Source organism: Phyllopteryx taeniolatus, chromosome 23, assembly GCF_024500385.1.
Source record: "Phyllopteryx taeniolatus isolate TA_2022b chromosome 23, UOR_Ptae_1.2, whole genome shotgun sequence".
Taxonomy (NCBI): domain Eukaryota; kingdom Metazoa; phylum Chordata; class Actinopteri; order Syngnathiformes; family Syngnathidae; genus Phyllopteryx; species Phyllopteryx taeniolatus.
In genome coordinates, this window is record NC_084524.1 from 3,292,261 (window position 1) to 3,312,932 (window position 20,672).

Sequence of the window (20,672 nt, forward strand, 5' to 3'; positions counted from 1 at the left end):
GGCAAGCTTGCAACCAGCTTGGTCGGCACTCCCGCGCACTCCCCCCACCCCCTCCGTCGAATCGAGTCAAGGTACGAAATGCTTGCGGTGAATGCAAGCGAGGATGCTATTCGAAGCGGGAGCTCGCAAAGCCACTACGCAAACAGCGAGGCTTGGCAGGGCGCAGCCATCACAAGAGCCCCACTGTGGAATGGTTCCATAAGACGGCCCGAGTGTTTTACTGATGCACGTAAATCCACACGGTCGTTTAAATGCTCCTTTATCTGCTGAGGCTGCAGGCGCCGACCTCCTAACAGGGCAACTCAGTGCAGACTGTGGCTCAAAAAGAATGTTTTGCTATTTGGGGCTGGGGGGGGGGGGACGTCTCACGGGGTTTGAGGCCTTGTTTAGCTGTGGTGGTCCTCCCCCTAAAGGAACATTCTTGGAATGCAAAGAGCATAAATTGGAGTACATGTGCAAATTCTTCTTTTGGAATACGGGAAACTACGGTAACCCAAACGTAAAGTGGCGAAAAGCCAATAAAATGCTCATGTCACACTACAAGATCATCGGTTCAACTCTGAGTGGGATGCTTCGATGACAAGTCTGAATGCTTCCTTTGTCTGGAAACGGTGCTGCAGTGAGATGTTTGGTACGAGAAAACAATGGCTCAAGCCGAGCGGAAGCATTGGCGCTTGTATTATGTATAGAACGATAATAAGGCTGCACAACTTCAGCATCAAATAGAGAAAAGCCGGTCTTCAACATGTCACATCACATCAGATGACGTCAGAAAAAAAAAAATCGGTGGATATGGGTTGGACCTATAAGAAGGGGTCATTTGGTCAGGCTCATGTATCAAAACAAATTGAAAAAAAAAATGTTACCTGTTCCCTCATTGTTTCCGTTCTGATGTGTCCGCAGCTCCTCGGACTTGTAGAAGTCTATGCTGGCGTACGTGTTGACGCTGCCAACCGCTGCAGCCCCTCCTCCGACCCCAGAACTTGCACCCAGCACCGAAAAGAGCCGCGCTGATGCCTGGCTCCCCGGGGGCCCATCCAGGCCTAAATGGGGGCTCTCCTTGTTGGCCAGGTCCAAGTCTATGTAGTTAAGGCCTTGCTCTGTGGTGGGTGTTTGAGTGGCGATGGCCTGTTGCTGTCCAGGAAGGGGTGACTGAGTGGGGGTATCCGGGACAGCACAATTACGCCACGCCGTGGCTTCAAAGCCCTGCCGCCGGGTGCCGGCTTGTTCTGGGAAGAGTGAGGCAGTGGACGAAGAGGAGGTCGAACCCGGAGCGGAGAGGGAAGATGAGGTGAGGAAGCTTTCGGAGCAATGTCGTCTACGTCCTTGGGGGTCGGCACGGATAACTTTAGCTCCGTGATCTGGGTTGGGGCCCGATTTGGCTAAAGGAAAGTCTAGACCCCGTGATGCAACGGAGGGTTCAGTCCTGGGAGGGGAAGGAGCTTTTAGTGAGACACTGGAGGACAACCTGGAAGCGGTGTTGTTGTTCAGGGTGAAGGCCATCTCTGTGTAGTCCCCGCATGATGTGGGGGACTCCGACTCTGGGACATTCTCTCCGATTTTCCTTAGCGGTGCCTCTGCAATCACTGCCACCTCTTCACAAGGGTCAGTTGATCCGGCATCAGGGACTTTGGAAACAGGAGCAAGAGTTGGCGGTGTGGGAGGGGTGTGGAAAGGAGGGAAAACAAGCGGGGTATGGGGTGAGGGCGAAGGAGAAGGGCCCAGGTCCATGTTGACATACTCAGAAACAGCTGTGGGAGTAATGGGGGCAGATGGGCTGCAGGATACGGGGATAAAATTCCCGAGGCAAGACACAGGCCTGTGTTGAGGATGCTGGTTGTTTGTACTATGAGGGTTCGAAGACCTATGCCTGAGGCCCCGGCCACGCCCTCCTCCGACCCCAGGCTGGTTTCTGCTCTCCCCTTTAAACTCAATACTGACATACTCGCCAGGGCTCTTAGGTTCCGGGGGTAAAGGGTTTTCACGGACCCTGGGAAGCGTGTTGGCCTTGGATACGTCAACAAACAAGCTCACAGGTCGACTTCGAGAGTGGATACCGTGTTTTGGCAACCCACCGGAGCCTCGTCGCTGCTGGAGCTTAGTTCCATCTTTAGAACCCCCACCGATGGCGCTTACTGCTCTTTCTTCACTTTCTCCAAGGCTCTCACTGCTGGCTGAGCTGGACGAGTATGAGGAAGAGGAAAGCGACAGGTGCCGCCCCGCCATTGAACTGCTCGCAGCCGTTTGCTCCTGACGCCCACTTATTGTCCTACCTCCACCCAGTCCCCTACTGCCGCTCTCGTTCGGCCTTCTGCCACGTCCTGGTCCGTCGTCGAAATGTCTGGAAGAGGGATTGTGTTTGTATGACCGGGGGAGGGAATAGTAAGAGTACACCATCTTGGGGACTTGCTGTTGAGAACTGGTCTCTGAATGACTGGCGTGTTCTGAAGGCGGGGGGCTACCATTTACAGAGCGTGCACTGATGGGTGACATGTTCATGTAGTCACTGCCTGCTCTGCTGTCCGCACTGCCACTGCCCACCCACACCCCTGAAGAGAGACCGCCACGTTGATCAGGTGAGCAGCTGCTATTGGGAGACATGATCATATAGCCATCAGAGGTCGGCGGAGGTCTGATCTGCTGTGGGGGGGACACACTGCTGTTCGGGGTCATGGCCATATAATCATCGGCAGGTCTAGGATCCAAGTCCGGGACAGAAACCGCCAGTGATTGGGACAGGCACACGGGAGGCTGAGTGACTCCTGGCAACATGGACATGTAGCCATTATCCACTCCTAAATCCACAACACTACCTGCTCCCGCACCGGGTTCACCTTTGAACTCTCCTGCTACATCCAAGTAACCCCCACCCCCCCCTGATGACCCAGCACCCATGAGGAATTCCCTCTGCGTTGTGGAGGACGTGGACGAAAATGATTCACGGCTGGTGCTCCTCGACATAACAGCATAGTCAGCGGAGTCTTCCTCTGCCGGCTCCTCACCTCTGTGCTGACACGGGACCAGTCTCTCCAAGGCCATAGGAGGTAAGGAGGCACGCTTGCTCAGCAACCTACGTTCCGTTTCGCACTCCCGGCTAGAGGAACGGCGAAGCACTCTCCTTGTCTGGGCTTGGGAGCCACAGACTAGTCCTCCAGGTGCTGGCAAGGAGCTGGATGTCCCACTGCTTTGATTGCTGCTGCTATTGCCACCGCTATGCTGGCCCATTAAAATATAATTAGCTCCCTCCTCGCCAAAGGACTGGCTGCCAACGCTACCAACCGAACTTCCAGGCAGGCTCGGGGAGACTAGGAGCGTCTGTTCCCCGGGACTGGAGCCATATTCATCTGAGGAGCCGTAGTCACTGGGTGAACCTGAGACAGAGGCGCAATGCATCGGGACACGACTGTAGGGGCCGGTCCCTGCCCCGGGACCAGCACATGGTGCTATGCCCCCAAATTCCGATCCGTGCCCAGAGCTGGAGGACAAGCTTGGGGCTGGGGAGGGTGCTGGCGTGGAGACTGAGCGCATCAGACCAAGAGGCGTTTTAGCGTTTGAGGTGGGGACTGAGCGCGTCGACTTTGACCTGAGGATCGGTGTGGTGGAACAAGGACTATTGGCCGAGGGACTGGAGCTGGGGACTCCTGTCAGGCCCTCCTCAATTTTGCTCCCATCGCTGGCAGTGCGAGACCTTGGAAAGCTGTGTCGAGGGGTGGGAGAAGCGCTGGCACTGCTAACCCCTGTTGCGCCGTTAGCTCCTCCGGGAGGCTCCGTTCTGGGTCGGCGGGTGAAGCCCACCTGGCTGGGCGGAGGGTTCGAGTGGTGGCGCCGTGTGGGAACACTGATAGGGTTTGAGGCGGTTGCACCTCCTCCTGGACCGGAGTTTGACTGAGATTTACTTCGCTGCCGAAACTCCTCGCTGAGTGCCTTCATAGCCTCGAGCAATGTCTCATGCATGTTCTGGGCAACCACTGAATCATCCACCTAGATAATAGGCCAAAACACAAACAGGACACACGTCACAATTTTGTAGGTCTCAAAGCAAATACAGTGGTTGAACAGTAATACAGTGAACTCACGCTATACCACGGGTCTTCGTTCGCGCGCCCGCCATGCAACACATTTTGAAGCTTGACAAAGTTGATTGTCTTTTCAGTCATTTTGGTGTTTGAATGCACAATGTTTCATTCTCCTGTTTGATGTGTCAGCTTTACAATAAACTTCAACTGTGAGTGATAAACAGTTTGAAGAAAGCAGACTTTTTTTTTTTTTTTTTTAATGATCATAGGGATGCTGGGTGGTTTCAACATGAAGGGGACTGGGGATAAGAGACTTACTTGCATCCAGAACTCGCCCGGGCCTGTCACAGCAGAGCGGCCAACCTCGACAAAGAAGAAATTTTCAGAATGCCCGCAGCGCCGGACGTTCATGAGCTGCAGTACCACCGCAGCGGCATCGGAGTTGAGCTTAACAAAGTTGATTGTCTTTTCAGTCAGGCAAAGGCGGTAGATCCCCACCAGGTTCTTGGCCTGACCCAGGCCTTTGGGCCATACTTTCACCTGCCACACCTCCTTGAAGGCCGGCCCAGGATTAGGGATGCCATAGTCCCCAGCAGGTCCTTTGTCAGAGGGGTTCTTACCTAAAGAGTAGAGGACAGAGGACATGCAGGCTTGGTTAGATTGAACCGTGGGAAGCAACATCGCGCTGATATGAACACCGCCACTATTTACCACGCTTTACCTTAAACGCTGTGCTGCAGCTTTTCAGATTTTCAACCAGATATTAGTGCAAACTGAGCATGCATCAGCTTGCACGACTGGCTCGTTACCTGCGGGCTCCATACCTGGGGGTCTCATTTGTCAACCGCACACACAAGCGCACATACCAGTGTGGAAAGAGTTGACTGTTGACAAGTGAAGCCAACAATGATGAATGATGAGTTGAGAAAACCTAAGTAAACCAAGACTTAATGATGGAATGCCGCCACCCCCGTCCCCTCCAAAAAAGTCCCAAAAGGTCTGGGAAGGTCTTAAAACCATTGAACGGAAGTTTGAAAAGGCTCTGCTCACTTTGTCAACTCGTAAAATCTGTCTTTTCATTAGCACTGGCAGCCCATTCACCTTTTTGTGTGCCTCCGCAAAGTGGCAATTACTGAAGAGAAAGCTTCTGATGAATGACTGACAACATTTGGCTGCTTAGTTGGCGCTCGCTGATCGGAAGCAGGAAATATATCTTCCGGTTTTCTTTTACTTGTAACCAAAAGGGACCACACATTCGTTGACTGAAATGCTGAGATGAAAGAAATACCGTGACTCACGCATGCGTGTGCTCCAGTGTTGCCCGACACATCTCAACAGGTCTCCTCAAAACAAAGAATTTTACACTAAAGCTTGTGCTGTAGAACAATAAAAGAGCTTTTTAAAATGATACCCAAATTAGGTTTCTAAGTGGTGTAGTTTCAAAGATTTTCAAGTTTGAAGTCAAGCGATAGCTCGAATTAGCCAACGGTTTGGGAGCCTAGAGCTCGCTAATTAAGAGGTTGAGAACAAAAACGTTTTGTATTCTGTTCTGGTCTTTTCCATTCCAATTCCAACCCAAATTTGAAGAAAATCTGAGCGGTGGAATGAAAATTCTTGACGCATTTCATATGGAATGCCCTGCATGAAGGTCTCGTTTCAACCCTCAGATCTTGTTCGATTTTACTTTGCTTTCAGTTTCTTTGTGGCCATTTTTGGCCACATAGAGACACAGTCTGTAATTTTAAAGACTTTGCTTCGAAAATGTCTTTTTGCTTCTTTTTTTCCTGCATAGTTTTTAACTAGCAATATCTATTCATTTGTATTTTTTGTTTGCACAATGAGCAGGTTATAAAATAATCACCAAAATGAATTTTATTATTATTATTATTTTTTTAATATTCTCAGTGCTCGTCATTCGTTACCGGTGATGCCAATATCCAACGGGGATTGAGAGTCCGAGCTCTACCATTAACACAGCTCCAAATATATTGACAAAATGAAAAAATGTCTCGTTGCGTCCAAAAAAGTGGAGGAGCATTTAAAAGCAAAAAAGCGAAGCTGGAATTGATGCTGTGCTGAGAGTCAGTGGAGTCTTGCGGCTTCTTCGCCGTGCGCGTTGATAGTCACGCACGCACCCTACACACTGCATTGGATGACTCACTCAAGGCCATGCGTGGCTGTTTCGTGCTTCTCTCAGTGGGCCTCCATTAAGATTTACAACAGGAAGGAGTTGATAGTTGGGGATTATTTTTTTTTTTTTTAAAGAAGGGACCAAGGGAATGGGGGCTTTACAGGAGATTGCAAAAAAAGATATCAGCGAGTGTAAAAACAAACGATTTCAAATGCCGATTCGGAATGCAAAATTAGGGTTGAAGCGTCTTTTTCACTTTGAGAGGCTACACACCAAGAGTGTTGTTTGTTTGGAGAACGGCACAGCCTTAACCTTTACACACACAAACACACGTTTTCATCAGGCTCGCCAAAAAAAAAAAAAACAACAACTCCAAAACCCTGAAGTACAGTCTTTCTACTCCATCCTCACTTGGTTACGTAAAGCAAGAATTGATCCTTGGCAGAGTAATATGAATTATGGAACACCTCTGTCTTTCCTCTCTCTGGGGGGTGTCTTCCCGGCAGTCTACAAAGATGGCAGAAAACCACTAGTTTTATGCAGCAAAAAGGCTGCATAAAAACTAGAAGGGGGGACTCATGCTGGATAAAGCAAAAAAAAAAAACACCTGGATAGTATGAAGCATTTGCTTTGAGCCTGCTGACTCAACAACAACATTGGGTTCTATCTGATTTGTGTTCCTCCAAAGGGGACGGAAATCATAACACTCAAAGTGTGTTACAGAATCACTGGCCGATGTGCAGATCAGTTGTACTTCACTTTGCATTTAGTCATTAAAAACCGTTTACTTTTAAACTTTTATTTTTGGTACAATTTTGTTTTACTTTTAAGTGCAATACCGCCGTTGCCTTGAGAGTTGAATTCGTTCCGTGACCAAATTTGTAACGCAACTCACTTGTATCTCAAATCATCTTTCCCCATTGAAGTGAATGGAAATGTCATTAATCCGTGACACCCTCCCAAAAAATAAACAAAAGACATTGTTAAATGAGAAAAATAGGACTCTATAATATTGTATTTTATAAAAACATTAATGACATCATTAAATATCTTCGTATTTCAAGGCATCACTGTACAATTTAATTGAATCTTGAGTTCAGTAGTGGTGGGGGGGGGGGGCTATTTCCAAATGGATGCCTGTCATTGAAGCACTGTGCCACCGAGTGGGAGTAGAACAAATTGAAGTGCCCCCTTTCAAACCACAAAAGCAACCCAAAAAAATAAGTCTACATTGCCACAATTAGGTTACGAGTCAATAAGCCGGTCGCAATTCATTTTTAAGTGTTTGCTCAGGCGCGTCCAAGTCTATTCAAATTTACAGCATTATAGAATTTCCTTTCATAGCCAGCATCCTGTAAATCAGTGCAAACGACTGCAGTCGGCTCCCTCGCCTTTCCAACGCGTGACCTCATTGCCGTAGCACGCCGCCATGCTTTTCGACACCGCAAAGAAGATTCTTTTTTTTTTTTTTCCCCCCTTCTGCTGTTCTCAGCTACTACCCCCTCTTACCCCGCCCACCCTCAATTCACGCTTTGTACTTTTCCCAGGGCTGCCATGTGTGCCCCTTTTCCTCGTTTCAACCTCGGCACTTCCTAAAGCTTCACCAAGGCGTACCGTGCGTAATCCCTCTATCCGGGCCCACACTGGAGAACACAACGTTTCCCTCTCCGACGCCGTCATCTGCCTAAGGTTAAACTTGCATGTGTTCTGAGTTATCCAGACAGCCAGAAGAGGAGGCATCTAAGGATGGGACACAGGAAAAAAAAATAATAATAAACACGAAAAGAACCTCAAACTACTGGCAGGTCTCGGACTTGCTGGTTAGCCTGGTGTTGAGGTAGTAAACACAGCGACTGGGAACAGAACGTTCCCACATTCTTTGACAGACCATCTCAAGTCTGTAAAAATACTGTACCAACAAAATAAAACCATTAGGTAATTGAGGATGTAGCAATTGAGGAATTAAGTTAGCTTTGCACAGCTTCAGGAAAAGAGCCAATTCCTCAGGGGCGACGACACACTGAGCGAGTGAATATTTCATCCCACCTAAATTTGAAAACTCCTGAATTTTTAAGTTGTGCTTTGGTGCGGAAGACATGAGGAGGGGAAATGGAGCACCCGCATGAAATATACAAAGCACCGCATTCACCAACTATATGACTTATATGGACTGCGTGTGGACATCAGTGCATTCCAGAAAGGGAGCGTATTCAATTGCATCCCAGAGGACGTGAGCAAATATTGGGGGCGGGGCCTGTAATGTAAAGCTGATAAATTTGGGGCTACTTCCTGACCGCCACAACCACAGAGCTATTGTGCTCCATCGGCAATAATCAATACATGCCACTATAAAAGCAGTGGATGCGTTTAAAGGAGACGTACGAAAGAAAATGGGGGCCCAGAGGAAGAGCGGTTAGCAGGTCTGCCTCACAGTTCCGAGGTTCGGGGTTTGAATCTCAGCTTGAGCAGAGTTTTACTCCACCTGAAAGTGTTTTCAGTCATGTTGTATAGCACTGTATTGTATTAAAAACATAATAATAGTAAATAGTATGGTCATCCACGTAACAATGAAAGTGTCAATTAAATTTAAGGAAGATATTACCAAGAGGTAAGATTTAAGTGATGAAGAGGAGGAGGCCCAAGACAGACCTCTGAGGCACACCGGAAGAAATGTGCCTCTATGGAGGCGTTGCCTAGTTAGTGATGTCAATAACTTTAGACTAACTGTCAACGGTTAGTCTTTGTGTGAGCTTCTGGACGTGAATTTTGGCTAACTGTAGCTCTTTCCTCGTGTTTACATTTTGCATTTGTGTGTTTGACGGGTTGACTAAACGACGGAAAGTGCATCGGTGAATGTCCAGCCGCTGATTTTCTTTTTCCGCTCCAGTGGAAGAGTATCTGAAGCTTGCGTGTACCTTATATTTTGGCTCACAACACAAAGTAAAAAAAAAAACAACAAAAAAACCACAACAACAAAAAAACAGCCCAAGACGCCAATAATAACTCTCAAGACTTCCTGTGGTGGCTTTTTCAGGACAAAGCCCACACTGTGCCACCAGCAGAGGACACTCGAGACAGCAATTAGTGCCTAATTAGGGGGATGAGCACCGCTTAGTGTGGTTTAACGCTTAATCTGGGTTTGCAGAGCTCATTGGCCCATGCAGGCGAGCCCATCCTCCAGCATCTAAACACTCGCACAGAGAACCATTTGATTACTATCCTTAAAAATAACATTTTAGCCAGTTTACAGCTTTTATAAGCCTTTACAGCATTCTTAGCCTTGGTGAGGCTCTTTGGTATAGCGGTACGGAAATTTAAAAACAGGAGAAATGTTTCCAAGGATCCTCTCATAATCCGAACGCCAATTAAACATTACCTCGTGTACCCCTGAACGTCATACATCGCTACATTATTTTAGTAGATGTGTTGTTGCGGTACGTTGCACTTTATCTTCCACGTTCAGATGTAAACGATGCCAAACTTTGGACATCTTTTACGGACTGGTTTCTACTGGCTTGCCACCATCTCGCCAACTTATTTCGACACCGCGTTGGCGCGTGCGACTGTAGTAACATTAGTCCGTGTGGAAAAATGATCCCTGTGAAGCTTCAAAGCGGTGATTTTGCATCGAATTATTCAAGTTATTCGCCCCGGCGGTGACGTCAGGCAAGCTTCGAAGGAAAAGAATTGTGGACTCTGGAGAGCAACCAATTCGCTGCTGAGCCAAGTAGCGTGACACACTTTTATGCACGCTAAAGGACTTGTAACAACACTTTCGTGTTGCCAACGCAGCGACATACACGAGCCTCCGTCTGTGCGGCGATACAATTTCCGTCTTGTTTATCGCCGGCGCTGCAGCTCCCAATTTGGAATCTGTTATTTGGTTTTATGGAGGTCAACAATTCCTGGGGTGTTGGCAGAGCCGTGGGGGCAATTTTCCTGGCAAGCGGCGAGCGCGGGGCCGCACCTCTGTCCTGTTCTGTCGCGGTTAAGCCTTTACACACTCCACTGACTCCTAATAGCTGAACAAATAGCTGCCCTCAATGCTGATACTGTACTAGTTGCCCGAAAGGGTCTTACTGGGCTCAGGTGAATAAATAACTGCGATCCGCGTATCGTGTCGGTTTAATTAGCGTCCGGTCGAGGAGAGCCTGTGTGGTACTTAACGCTTTCTGGGCCGCTTTCCCAGGATCCAGTGAGGGCGGGCACGATACGGGTCGCTAGCTTACTGCTCAGACTAAAAATGCTGCGGTGCTTTCAGCAACAGATTGAACACAAATCAAATTCTTTATCTGTGATTTCACCTGCAGCGCACCACGAGCCCAGTCCAAGGCTTTGCCAGCTACGCTTTATAAAAAAAAAAAAAAAAAAAAAAAAAAAAGCTCTCACAGCAGCTACGGCGCTGAGGGTGTGGCTCCAAGCAGAACAGCGCAGCATCTCTTGGCGGCGGGCCCCGCCGCGCTAGCAGTTTGCAAGATGTGAATTTTTTCAAGTAGGGGACAAGTTCTTCACTGCGCTGACGGCTGTGCGGCGCATACCAGAAGGCCGGTTATTAGCGGCAGGAATCCTGACAGTGTTCAGTGTGTGTGAACGTAAGACCGCTCGGCCACTGAAGGTTTTGGCAGCAGTCGGCCACGACCTTTTTTGGAAAGGTGAAAAAATTTGCCTCCCTGTAACCAGTTTCAACTGTCTACATGTCGACATCTGGTGTACACGTGGATCATAACAGGACGCACGAAAAAGTCTTAAGGACCCATGCCCGAAATTGGAAACGAAGTCAGCCATGTTTGTTTGAAACAGACCCATGCCTGAAATTAAACAGGTCGTCGGACATTTTGGGGTGGATTCGATGAACACAAGACCTGGACGTGAGAAAGAAATTGCCCCACATCACCAGTTTCGTTGGTGGACACGATAATTTGGTGGACATGTCTATCATAACAAGACGCACCAAAACGTCTCAAGGACCCATGCCCCAAGGTTGAAAAGGAAATCAGCGAATTTCATAGCTTGGACTTGTTAGTGATTTTAACAGGCCAGCAGGATGTGTGTACACACACATTCCCTACAGGCTCGCAGAAACGTGCTAACCGCTAGGCAAAGGTGACTTGCACACAAACACCGTCGTGTTAAAACAAAGTGTCCTAGCCGCCGCCGCTAATCAGCTGCTTTATGTAACAGAGCCGCAGGTCATGTGTGAGAAGCTCCTTGAACTCTTCGGCTCTCGTCTGCCCGGATTGCGTCACGCGGCCCCGAGAGGAGAGGCGAGGGGAAGGTCGAACAGGTGACTCCGGGGTGGCTGCGCTCTGCGCCGCCGCTTCGACAGCTGCGTTTACGCAGCGGAACACGCGCGTTCGGCCCGCTCGTGACCACGTCACCGGCGGGAAAGTCGTCTGAGTGCGTTCTGCTCCTTTGTGGGCATCGGTGCGTGCGGAGATACTGTAACGAAACGACACACTCACTCGTGTGTGTTTGTGTGTGAGACAGAGTGTATAGGATAGACACAGAGAAAGAGAGAGAGAGAGACCAAAAACAACAAAATAAAGAGCCCGACTGAGGCCAAAAACAAAAAAATAAAGACCCCGACAGAGGCCAAAAACAATGCGCCAGCTTGATCATGTTGGCATCCTCTGACGTAAACAAGTTGAAAAATATCACCCGAGCGATGCCAAACTCTCCCAAATGAGAGAGAGAGAGAAAAAAAACACATTCAGAATAACATGCACCCCTCTTCCTACTGAAATCTTTGACGCTGTTTCCCTGGATATTTAAAAAAAAAAAAAAAACTCCTTTAAGCAGCAATTGCTGAGTAGAGCGCACGCGCACGCGCGCGCGCAGGCTTGTAATGCTCCCTGCCTAAATTTGCTGGGTGCCACGTTTGCCTGTCGGTGCGCCCGCTTACTTTTGCACTGCAGGTCCACCATGGCCTGGTACCAGTCGTCCTGGTCGGCCTCGTTGTCCGCGGCCACGGCGAAGCTCTCGGCCCGGGTGTAGAGCACGATCATGTGCTTGTTCTTGGAGTCGGCCCGCTTGTTGATGTTGAAGCAGGTCTCCAGGAGCACGGCCTTCTTCGGGACGGGGGCCTTGCTCCGGAATTTCTTCTCGCTCTCGTAGTACTCCAGGCGGGCCGCGCCGCCGCGCTCCGAGCCCGAGCGCAGCACGAAGTAGCGCCGGTGCATGGACTTGTGCTTGCGGAGGTAGCCGCTCTTGCGCACGTCCTCGCCGGCGTTGTCCGCCGGCGCCTGCTGGCCCTCCATGGTGCCCCCCGCCGCCGGCGCCCGCCAGCCGGGCGACGCGTCGTGTCCTCTCGGCGAGTTGGCGGAGCTCATTCAAACATCTCCCGGCCCCCCCCACTCGGCCATGTGTGGCGCCCCGCTGCCCCCCTCCGCCAACACTCTTGTTTACGTCTCTCCTCCTCCTTCTCCTTCTTTTTCAAGTTTTGCACGCCCCTTGCCACGAGCGGTTCCGAACGTGGACGAATCCGCCTGTTTACCCCCACCGGCTCGGTTCCGCCTCCGCGGTGGTCCGCCACAGTGGGACTGTCACTCAACTCGACAAGACACGATGCGCGAGTAGTAGTACTCGGCGCGCGGTGCGTTCACGGACCTCGGCGCGAGCTCGGAGAGTTGAGTAACTTCTGTGGAACAATTCAGTGAAACCACACAAACACACACACACACACACACGCACACAAAAGGCTGGAAACACTGATTTCATTCCTGTACTTAAGTCAAAGTTAAAAAAAAAGTTACAGACTCCGATTTGTAATAATACCCATTTTGATAACTTTGCACAATGAAAAATAAAAAATAAACGCTCATAAAATAGTTTTCCTTTTTAGTAAAAATAAATAAAAATGAACTACAACTTATACTACTGTAACAAATTATTTGTACTTTGTTATTTTCCACCGCTGTCAGTCGTCACGACAAGATGTACTTCGTAGTAATCTGCAGCGTGGTGCGTTTAGGGACTTGAGATAACACATTCCTCTCATTTCGTAGTTGCTGCCAAACCATTAATTAAAATGAAAAAAAACTGTTAAAACTGTTAAAAAAAACACACACACAACTTCACAAACTTAAGAACAGATACCTGAGAATTTTACGTAAGTCCAGGAACAAAGTACAAATACTCCAGAAATCAAATCCAGGAATACTCAAACCGTTTGGTTCCAGGAGAGAAATTTTCACAATCCCAACACCGATTAAAATTGCCGCTAAATTCATTAGCGCAGCGATTCTCAAGGTGTGGCTACATTGGCTCCCTCTAGTGATACACGAAAGAATTACTGAATTAAAAGTTCAAATGGTCCATGTAAGTTGCTTAAACTTGTTTTGGGTTTTTTTTTGCAGTACGTTTGTTTTGTAGAGTTTAATCTTTTTGAAAATGTATTGCGGTACGATAAGTAACTTTTGTGTGTGATATATTTTAATTGAATCATTAAGTATTCTTTTTATTTTCCTTTAAGCGCAGTGTTAATATTCAAACTCTGCACACTGTTACAGTGGCTTACAATTGACTTTAAATGTATTTTTAGGAATAAAACCGGCTGTTTTTTAATGTCGGTCCTGGCGGTGTTACTTCATAATTCACGGAATATAACGCCAAGCCATGCATCACATAATTCCGGTGGCCTTCTTAAAATAGGAGTACTATTCCGAATACAGGCTGCATGTTATGCAACGTGCATCCCAAAGTAACCTCGAGCATGAGGCTGTGAGAAAAATAAAATAATTAAAAATAAACAGGGCAACGTGCGCCCCCTGGTGGAAAAATATAGTACCACGATCTAGCGTGTCCTGTTGGTGGAAAACTGCTTTTATTTTCTGGGGGGGGGGGGGGGGGGGGGGGGGGAGAAAAATGCTTCTTACACGTCGCAGTAAAGCATCAAACTGATTTTATGAATACTTGCCATCACAAAGATGTGGTTACACAAATCTTTAACTCCACTCAACAAACTTCACACTCCCGTGTAAGAAAGAAGAAAAAACAAAAACAATTTTGGTCCAGTATAAGAAGCACTGTCGTCTGATACATTATTATAAGTTATTCTGTAATTGCTTTTTTTTTTTTTTTTTTTTTTTACATTCAGTAGCTTTTTTTTTTTTTTTAGCCCTCAAAGCTCATGCAGCCCGGTAGTGGTTAACAAGGAAGGAGAACAAACAGCAAACAAACATTTCCCGCTCGTTTCCATACATCGGCACATGCACCGGGAGGCTTGAATAAGGCGGCGATCCGTCTTTGAAAACAAACACTGGGGGGGGGGGGGGTCAACTTTCCATTTTGGCAAACCGATTGAAAAAGCAGAACTACTGATGTATAGCTCTCTTTATGTTTCTTTTTCTTTTAAAGCGGGAGGATGAAAGCAAAGTAGCAGCACTTTGAGTGTATATTTCTGCAAACTAAACAAAAACAAAACAAAATGCTTGAGGCTTTAAAATAGATCTCACAAGAGGAGGTCATAATTGCATTCAGGCTTTTTTTTTATTTTTTTTTTTTTTTTTTTTTTTTTTTTTTTTTTACACGCACACACAAGTAAACACAGACATAAATAAGAGGACATTGGGAGGAGGAGGAACGGAGGGTCTAACCCTCCCTGAGAGGTTGAAAATACTCCAGAGGCGTTGAAATGGTGACGACAACTCCTACAGTTCACTCCCCCAACACCCCACCCCCTCCCCCCGAGATTGACGGGCGAGGAGGGAAGTAATGGCGGGGGGGGCTTAGTCAAATGAAAGGGTTTCGTGACGTGCCCCGACTGGGGTAAACGTTCCCCTGAAAGAGAGCAAGAAATAAAGCAAGTTGCTGGACGACACCCTCTTACATTTCCCGCTGGGGTACTCACTGTAAAAGGGTTGACCGACATGGGCCGAGGGACTTTGGGCAGGGAGTCGCACACAGGGAAGGCGGCGAAGCCTGAAAAAAAATAATTTAATTAAAAAAACACCAAATATCCAACTTGTTACTCCTTTTCCTTAAAATGTTGAATCATATACGTGTGCGGACAGATAATATAACAATACTCTGAGGTATATATTCTTTATCCTCTGCCAAGAATAACTACTACCATCTTACTGAGGACCAGCACAATGTTCATTGAATTGAAGCAAAAAACATGGCAAAAAAAAATGCTTACTTTCTTTACATTCTTGAGGTACACTAAACAACACAAACGCAACAATTTAGTTTTTCGTGGGCTGAACTCAAAGATCTCGAACTTTTTCCTATGTACAAAAACGGACTGCAGTATTTGATATTTGACAATATTGTTCACAAATCTGTGTGCAAACGAGCACTTCTCCTTTGCCGAGATAATCCCGCCATGATGATTGCACAGGTGGGGCTTAGGCTGCCCACAATAAAAAGCACATTTATTTTCTCTCTTGTCTAATACGACAACTGAAAATTGCGCTCGATATGAAGAAAACGTGCGTTACCGTTGGCTTCCTGGTTGCCGGCGGCCTCTTGGGGAAGCGAGCCGGGCGGCGGGAACACCGAAGCGGGGGAGGTGACGAACGCGCCGTCGCCTGGGAAAAGGTGGGACCGTTTCCAACAGTTTTTTTTTCTTTTTTTAATTGGTCAGTTAAATAGCAGGATTATGGCCAAACCCGCCCCCTCCCCAAAAAAAACTCACCTCCTGGGGAGCTGCTGAAAGGATTACTCGGGGAGAGCGCAGCGGGCTGCTGGGAAGCGGAGCTGAATGGGTTGGGGAAATCTAACACACACACACACACACACACACACGTCGGTGAGACGAAACGACAGTGTGTGGGGTGAACAGGCTACATTCCACCCTATTCAGCACGACACCGCCCTGAGACACACAATCACTCACAATCTCACAAACACACTCCATCTTTCACTCTCACACCATCTCGCGCTCTCTCGCGAGCACGGTACCTTTAGCCTCTGTTACTATTGGTCCGCAACAACGCAGACAAAGCACCGTGTATCTAGCATGTACGCAATCAAAAACCCATGTTACATAAAATCGGCTGCAGTCAGTGGTTCGATTATTCAACAAGAAGGCACCACCTTCGCGTGAGGCGCTCATCGGGAGTTTTGGCGAGCGCAAACTGGCGTGACATCACACGCATTTGGGACGACTCTGGCTATTCGTAGCTGCGTCACGAAAGAAGCGAAAACGTACTCTAAATTGGACTTTGACTGTGCATGAGATGCATTCAGGGACCCTCCGCTCACCCATCACCAAAAAAAAAAAAAAAAAACACTATCAATGAATTCAACCTCACAACAATATTCCACGAGATGGCGCCAAAACGATACTTTTACTGCTTTCGCAGCAGCAGAAAAACAGCCGACAGGCAAGTTTTGATGCAAATTATAGATGCTAGTTTAACCCCCTGATAAAAAAAAAAAAATCCATAAATAAGCAAATTCGCAAATGGTGAACCGCGAATATGCATTGGAGACACTGTGACATAACAGGTCACCTTTAAAGAAGAAGGGTCAACTTACTTGCAAATGTTTGCGAGGTGGACAATGTCTCGGCACCTGGAGAGCTGGCGGGAGAAGAGGTCAACAACTTGAAATCTTCCGGGGGAAAAAAAAGGCAGAGAATTGATGATTTGACGAGATTGAGTTGAATTACCGGGCGGGAGTGGCGCCGGAAGAGAGCCGGCTGCCAAACAGGGCGCCGTACTGCGGAGGCCCGGCAGGTGGCGCTGCGGGACAAACATTTCACGCGCTTTGTTCAAGAGAGAGATGCATGGTTCAAATCTAATAATCGAATCTAATCTTGTCATGAAAACAACAAATAAATACATAAATTAATTAAAAAGCACTTCGAGCTTGTCAGGACACAAGTTCTCCAAATAAAACCCTCCGCCTTGGCGGGTCAAATGCGGCCGATTTTAAACCGATTAAAACGAGTCAAGGGGATCCTTTGACGGCAACTGTGCGTGATGCGGAGCAAACACAATGAGCGCAATTCAGCGGCTAACAGCTTTGGCATTTGGGGGAAGGACGTTACGCAACTCAGCTGAGCGCGCCGTGACAATCTGGATCGCACGCAGACTCCCAACTGCAAACCTTTTCTTCAAAACAACTAACTAAGTGACTTGCAATCACTCGCTGATTACCGCTGTTCAGTGTTAAAAACAGTGAGAGAAATAATGATTGGATTTTGTAAGTTTGCTCACTAAATTTGAAGGAATCGGCGGTAGAAGCTGATCGGCGTACCTGTTTCAGAGAAGACGCTGTCCAGGTGGGACACCGCAGCGTACCTGTCCTGGGCGTTGGCAGTGGTCTGCTGCTGGGACAGAGACTGAGGAAGAGGAGGCTGCGGCGTCTTCAGCGCCCCGAAGTCCAAACTGAGAGATTTGGGGAAGGCTCTGAAGGGCCCCGCGGAGCCCGAGGTTGACGCCGCGCGACCTGAGAACGAAGCAAGAAGAGGCAGAAGCTCCAGACGAACGCGGACATCCCAACACGGGGTTGCAAATAAACTGGCAAGGGGCTGAATAATGTCAAGTTTTCACATTGAAAGAGATACATAGGGCTACTTTGAATTATTAATTATTTTTTATTTTTTTATTTTTTTTTAAAGTGGAATGGCAAGCTTGCTGCTGGGTAGTTTCAACACAAAGTGAGCAACAACCATTAGCCACAGAGCATGCTAGCAGCAAATAAAGCCCGCGATCGGCATGTCGAAGACGCAAGCTTTGCCGCGACCCCCTGGCTCCGCCGCCGGTCGTCATGGTAACAACCGTCAAACTCAGCTGTCGCTCATCATCACGAGACAGGATGAAGTTTTGGGAAGATCGCGGGGGTCCAAACTTGAAACGCCACAGACGACCTCGCAGTTATGAAGCGACGCCAGTGCCGAACTGTCGATATGTCGAATACGTTCGACAAGATTCGACTACGCGTGCACCGCGGGATTACATACTTATTTTAAAGCGCTTCGACGACGCCGAGCGAAATGCCAGCAGGCCGCCCAGCCGACCACGGGCGGCAGCCGCGGCCTCCGAAATGTAGCCGAGCGAGTACGCGTCTGATCCGAGGGGCGAAGGGACTCGACGCATGAGAGACGGACGGAGCTTACGGACATTCGGCATACAGCAAACGCGGCAGTGGGGCGAGGGCGGTCTTACCTAACGTGAAGTGTTTTTTGAAAGAGCTACTAGCTACAAGGTGAGGAGACACACAAACATACGCAGCATAAGAGACTGTTACTCTGGAAGGGCGAATGAAAAGCCAGCAGAAAGCAGTTGGGACGCGCACCTGAAGGTCTGGGGAGGGCGGGGAAGGAAGGAGGGCGAGCAGAAGACAGCGAGCCCGGCCGCTGTCTCTCAATCCCGCAGGCGTTCTGGTCTGCAAGAGAGAGAGAGATCAAAAACAAACAAAAAAAGGCTGGATTGGATCACAGCGCAAGAAAAGGTCAAGCTCGTGGTGGCACCTTTGGGCGGGGCATCCCGGAAGCTTTGGGAGCGCGAGGGCCGCGCGGCCAACGCGTCGGCGGCCGCGGCTCGATCCCACTGCGCCGTCTGGGACTGCGGCGACGGAAATGTATGAAAAGCGCGGCGGGTCGGTATTACGCGGCGTGACAGTCGACGGGCAGAAGCGCTCACCGTCGTCCTGGCGGACCGGGCGCCGGCGGGCACGTTATGAAGGGGCTGGCCGGCCAGCGGTCCGTGAACGAGGACGCTCTGGACACCCGGGCTCCAAGGTCCCTCCGCATCTCTTCGGTTCTTGCTTTTGGAAAAATGCCTGCAAGGGAAAACGTGCGACCAAACAGGAATGAAAGTTGCAGGTGGCATTTTCAACCGTCAAGTGGAAATATTTGCGACTAACCATTGAGAATTTCTGGGGCCGATTTACGTAATAACCTCACCTGGCCACAACCGAGAAGAGTCCGATTTTACTCAATTCAACTTTCGCGGAAGTCGCAGAGACGTGAATCGACACGCCGCGGAACGGTTTGAAACGGCGATCGGCTCACCACTTCTTCTTCTCGTATTTGTCCTGCAGGAACTCTTTGAACTTCTGCGAGTCCTTCATGTCGCCGCAGCCGTCCGTCTTGGGGTCAAAGGCGCACAGCCACGTCCTCCTGCCGACCTGACGACAGGGCAAACCGGTCGAAAATTGAGAACACACTAGAAGAGTTCATTGCATACGCACGCACATCCTGGCCTGCAAACAACGACAACAAAAAAGCACTCCACCTAAAAGCTTCAGGATGTAATCGGCCATTAGACTTCCGACTGGATTCTTGAGAGCCAGGGAGGAAGTGGACCGACGTTTGGTTTTTTTTCCGCTCGTTTGTTCACGGCGCCACTCACCTCGTTGCCGTGGTTTTGGAGGAATTCCACTTCCTGTTGGGAGAAGGTCGTCATGGAGATGGACTTGACCCTGTGCGGAGGGTTGAGGCCTCTCCTGGGGCACGATGGCCGGCGGTTGAAAAACAAACAAACAAACATGGACAAATATCGGTTCGATCGATCAAGGAAAGTTCACATTAGTTTGCAAAAAAAAAAATACAAATCCATATCGTAGTGAAATGCAGTAGTGGAAAACAACTTTACGAGTAAGACAGTCATTCAACTAGTGGGCTGAATTGTCTTACTACTTACAAACAAACCTTGACTCGAATGACTAGTTTCAAAACGCTGTGAGGAGACACAAGAGTGTGTAAATATGCGTGGAAACCACATTTCTCTCTCTCTCTCTTTTTTTTTTTTTACACCAGGGTGTGCAACGGTGGTGGTGCAATCCGCGGGCCCACTATGTCCACTCCGCTGCAACCACAACACGTCAAAAATAAACGCAGCACAGCACAGGCTACTCACAGCATTCCGGAGCACGACGTGCACACGAAGGTGCCCACGGCCACGTCCGTGTACGTCACCCCGGGCTGGTTGCACTCGAAGCAGTGTTTGTTTACTCCGGACCGGGCCAGCTCCCGGACCTTGCGTGCGCAGATCTCCTGGTTGTCCCGGTGCTTACGGTTCGACATCGCGGATCCGGAGAAGGGGGCGGAGGTCGGGTGTGGGCGGGGTGGGGGGGAGCCTCCGTCCGAGCTCCCTGGCTCGCCACCTCCGCCACTTCACCGCCGCATTGTGGTGGGGGGGACGAGGGGGGGGGGGCGTGGTGGTGGTTGGAGACAACGCCGCTCCGTCCGCTCCTGCTTCGCCCCCGAATGCGGGCGAGTAGACCGAACGGGATGCGTGACATACCGGAAACACGCTTACTTTCTTCAGAAGAAAAGCACACAACCGGAAGTGTGCAATAGCAGACATTTTGAAAAAGGTGTGGTTTTGAAACACCGACAATTATTCTAATTTTTGGGTGATGTTGTTGTTGTAAAAAATATACCATTTGATTTGTCCAGTTCAACCACTCTTTATGAGTTATCAGTTACGTTGCATTACGTTACATTTTGTCTCAGGACAACTGTAATTAAAAAAAAAAGTGATTTCTATATTTTGTGCATGTATTATTTGATACTCAATAATGGGGTGAAATGTCCTCCAATTCTGGAATGGACCTTATATTTTTAAGAG

General features: G+C 48.7%; 2 protein-coding genes across 9 annotated transcripts in view; both read right to left on the bottom strand.

Moving 5' to 3' along the window:
• Window positions 1-13,168, bottom strand: part of si:ch73-335l21.1 (insulin receptor substrate 1-B) — a 31,671-nt gene extending 18,503 nt beyond the window's left edge. The window contains exons 1-3 of one of the 2 annotated variants that reach the window (XM_061764076.1): window positions 12,050-13,168; window positions 4,335-4,636; window positions 867-3,981 (exon numbers count right to left, since the gene is read on the bottom strand). In XM_061764076.1, the coding sequence (XP_061620060.1) occupies window positions 867-3,981; window positions 4,335-4,636; window positions 12,050-12,476 (3,844 nt within the window). In that variant the 5' untranslated portion in view covers window positions 12,477-13,168. Of the gene's footprint in view, window positions 1-866; window positions 3,982-4,334; window positions 4,637-4,737; window positions 7,212-12,049 lie in introns of those variants that run through there. The other variant, XM_061764077.1, reaches the window with a different exon arrangement.
• Window positions 13,169-14,030: 862 nt separating this feature from the next.
• agfg2 (ArfGAP with FG repeats 2) lies at window positions 14,031-20,405 on the bottom strand. Of its 7 annotated transcripts, XM_061764112.1 has the most exons (14): window positions 19,959-20,383; window positions 19,452-19,545; window positions 19,112-19,227; window positions 18,741-18,879; window positions 18,569-18,662; window positions 18,394-18,483; window positions 18,264-18,296; window positions 17,353-17,544; window positions 16,763-16,835; window positions 16,630-16,673; window positions 15,785-15,865; window positions 15,588-15,715; window positions 14,996-15,066; window positions 14,031-14,925 (listed from the first exon to the last, which is right to left on the bottom strand). In XM_061764112.1, exons 1-14 carry the CDS (start codon window positions 20,123-20,125, stop codon window positions 14,874-14,876), a joined length of 1,374 nt encoding a protein of 457 aa, XP_061620096.1. In that variant the 5' UTR covers window positions 20,126-20,383; the 3' UTR covers window positions 14,031-14,873. The 7 variants fall into 7 exon arrangements, with proteins under 7 accessions (XP_061620096.1, XP_061620092.1, XP_061620094.1 ...); XM_061764108.1 differs by having other exon boundaries at window positions 18,569-18,879; window positions 19,959-20,396; XM_061764110.1 differs by having other exon boundaries at window positions 15,588-15,677; window positions 18,569-18,879; window positions 19,959-20,337.
• Between the last annotated feature and the right edge of the window lie 267 nt (window positions 20,406-20,672).